The sequence below is a fragment of the Tetrahymena thermophila genome (assembly GCF_000189635.1).
Source record: "Tetrahymena thermophila SB210 genomic scaffold scf_8254466, whole genome shotgun sequence".
Classification (NCBI taxonomy): Eukaryota; Ciliophora; class Oligohymenophorea; order Hymenostomatida; family Tetrahymenidae; genus Tetrahymena; species Tetrahymena thermophila.
The window spans coordinates 13,091-15,524 of NW_002476243.1; the positions used below are offsets into that span (position 1 = coordinate 13,091).

The 2,434-nt window shown below is 19.1% G+C and overlaps 1 protein-coding gene across 1 annotated transcript in view; it reads left to right on the forward strand. All coding sequences in view use genetic code 6, as the record gives it.

Moving 5' to 3' along the window:
- TTHERM_00949690 (hypothetical protein) overlaps positions 1-2,434 on the forward strand; it is a gene marked incomplete at both ends in the record, with an annotated part of 5,610 nt that overhangs the window by 2,959 nt on the left and 217 nt on the right. Inside the window, 5 exons of the mRNA XM_001022809.3 lie at positions 327-416; positions 714-803; positions 1,506-1,595; positions 1,933-2,022; positions 2,246-2,434. The exon at positions 2,246-2,434 is cut by the window's right edge and continues 217 nt beyond it. Coding sequence (XP_001022809.3) covers positions 327-416; positions 714-803; positions 1,506-1,595; positions 1,933-2,022; positions 2,246-2,434 — 549 coding nt within the window. The remainder of the gene's footprint in view (positions 1-326; positions 417-713; positions 804-1,505; positions 1,596-1,932; positions 2,023-2,245) is intronic.

Here is a 2,434-nt window from a genome sequence, read left to right on the forward strand (position 1 = left end):
GCCCTAATCTATCAAATTTGACACTCTGTCTAAGGTAAAAATAGTTTATTTGTTTTGGATTGTGATATTTTTGATATAAAAATAAATTTAAAACATAATATTCAACTATTTTACCTTATTTATTAGTTTTTTATTTAATTTATTTTTTTATATTATTCTTCTTGTGTTTTTTTTTTCCTTTCTTTCTTTATTAATTTAACTCATTTTTTAATTATCAGCTTTTGTTTATATTATTAATGAATTTCTTATTATTTTATATTTTTTAATTCTTTTTTTCCTTCTAACATACTAATTAACTCTTTATAATTTCTTCAATATTTAAAAAGTGAAAAAAAAATTGGTGATATAGGTGCATCAGGATTAGGTTCTGGTTTAGGAAACTGCTCTAATCTCTCAAAATTGATACTTAGTCTTTAGTAAAAACACTTATTTATTTTTTTTTGATTGTGGTATCTTTGAATATAAAAATGAATTTAAAATAATATAAATAACAAGCTCTTTATAATTCATTTACGAGATTTTTATTTGATTTATTTTTTTAATTCTGTTTGTGTTTTTTTTTCCTTACTTTATTTGCTAATTTAACTCATTTTTTCATTGTCAACTTTTGCTTTTATTATTAATTAATTTCTTTTTATTTTATATTATTTATTTCTTCGTTTTTTTCTTTTAAGTAATTAATTTCTGTATATTTTTTCTTAATTTTTAAAAAGGAATTGTTAAATTGGTGATAAAGGCGCATCAGGCTTAGGTTTTGGTTTAGGAAAGTGCACTAATCTCTCAAATTTGGAACTTAAAATTGAGTAAAAACAAACTGTTTATTTGTTTTGGATTGTGATATTTTTGAGTATAAAAATGAATTTAAAACAATATATTTATTGCTATTCTCTGATAATTATTTCTTTATTAAGAAATAAATATTTAGCAGAATAATAAAAAAAGGTATCAAAATAGGCTTCGAACCTGATCAAACAAAAATAAAAAAATTTTAATCAAATATTTAATTTTTAATGAAGAAATCTAACTAAATTTTTAATCAAACATAAAATTTTTCGAGTTAATCATTTTTTAATTCATTTTATATGTAAAAAAAAATTAATTCAAGATTAAATGCTTTGATTAAAAGATTTAAATTTCTTAATAAAATACAAATTAAAACTTTGACAAAACATTTTTTAGTTATTATTTCTTCTACCAGGTTAGGAACCTGCTTCAAAACCTTTTTTTATTTCTTTTAATTTTTTTTATTTAATTAAATAATATTTATTATTATTTCTACTAAATATATATTTCTTACTCAAGAAATAATTATCTGAGAATAGCTCTAACTAATTAACTAACTCTTTTAATTATTTTATGAGCTTTTTATTTGATTGAATTTAACTAATTTTTTAATTTTCAACTTTAATTTTAATTATAAATTCATTCATTTTTTATTATTTCATCTTTATTTTTTTATTTTTTTTACTAACTAACTATATATTTTTTCTTTAATATTTAAAAAGTAGAAATTAAATTGGCGGTGAAGGGGCATCAAACTTAGGTTCTGGTTTAGGAAAATGCACTAATCTCTCAAATTTTACACTTAAAATTGAGTAAAAACTGTTTATTTGTTTTTGATAGTGATATTTTTAAGTATAAAAATTAATTTAAAACGATATAACTAACTAACTAACTAACTAACTAACTAACTAACTAACTAACTAATTTTTTTAATTGACTTATTAGCTTTTGATTTGATTTATTTTACTTTTTTATTTATTCTGCTTGTTTTTTTCTTTTTCTTTATTTGTTAATTTAACTCATATTTTCGTTTTCAATTTTTGCTTTAATATTAATAAATTAATTTATTTCTTATTATTTCATATTTTTATTCATTTTTTCCTTCTTAAAGCTAATTAATAATATTTTTTTTCTTCTATAATTAAAAAGGTCTAACAAAATTGGCAATTAAGGTGTATCAGGCTTAGGTTCTGGTTTAGGAAATTGCACTAATCTCTCAAATTTGAAGCTTGATCTTGCGTAAAAACTATTTATTTGTTTACTTACTCTTTTAAATTATTTATTAAATTTTTATTTTTATTAGATTTATTTTTTTAATATTCTGCTTATTTTTTTTATTTATTTGTTAATTTAACTCATTTTTTCATTTTCATCTTTTTTTTTATATTAATTCATATTTTTTATCTGTTTTTCCTACTAATTAGCTAATTAACTCTATATTTTTTATTCAATATTTAAAAAGTGTGAATAAAATTAGTGCAAATGGTGCATCAGATTTAGGTTCTGGTTTAGGAAATTGCACTAATCTCTCCAACTTAACACTTAATATTAAGTAAAAGTTGTTATTTTGTTTGGATTGCAATGTTTTTTAATATTAAAAACGAATTTAAAACAAGATAACTAACTAACTAACTAACTAACAAACTAACTC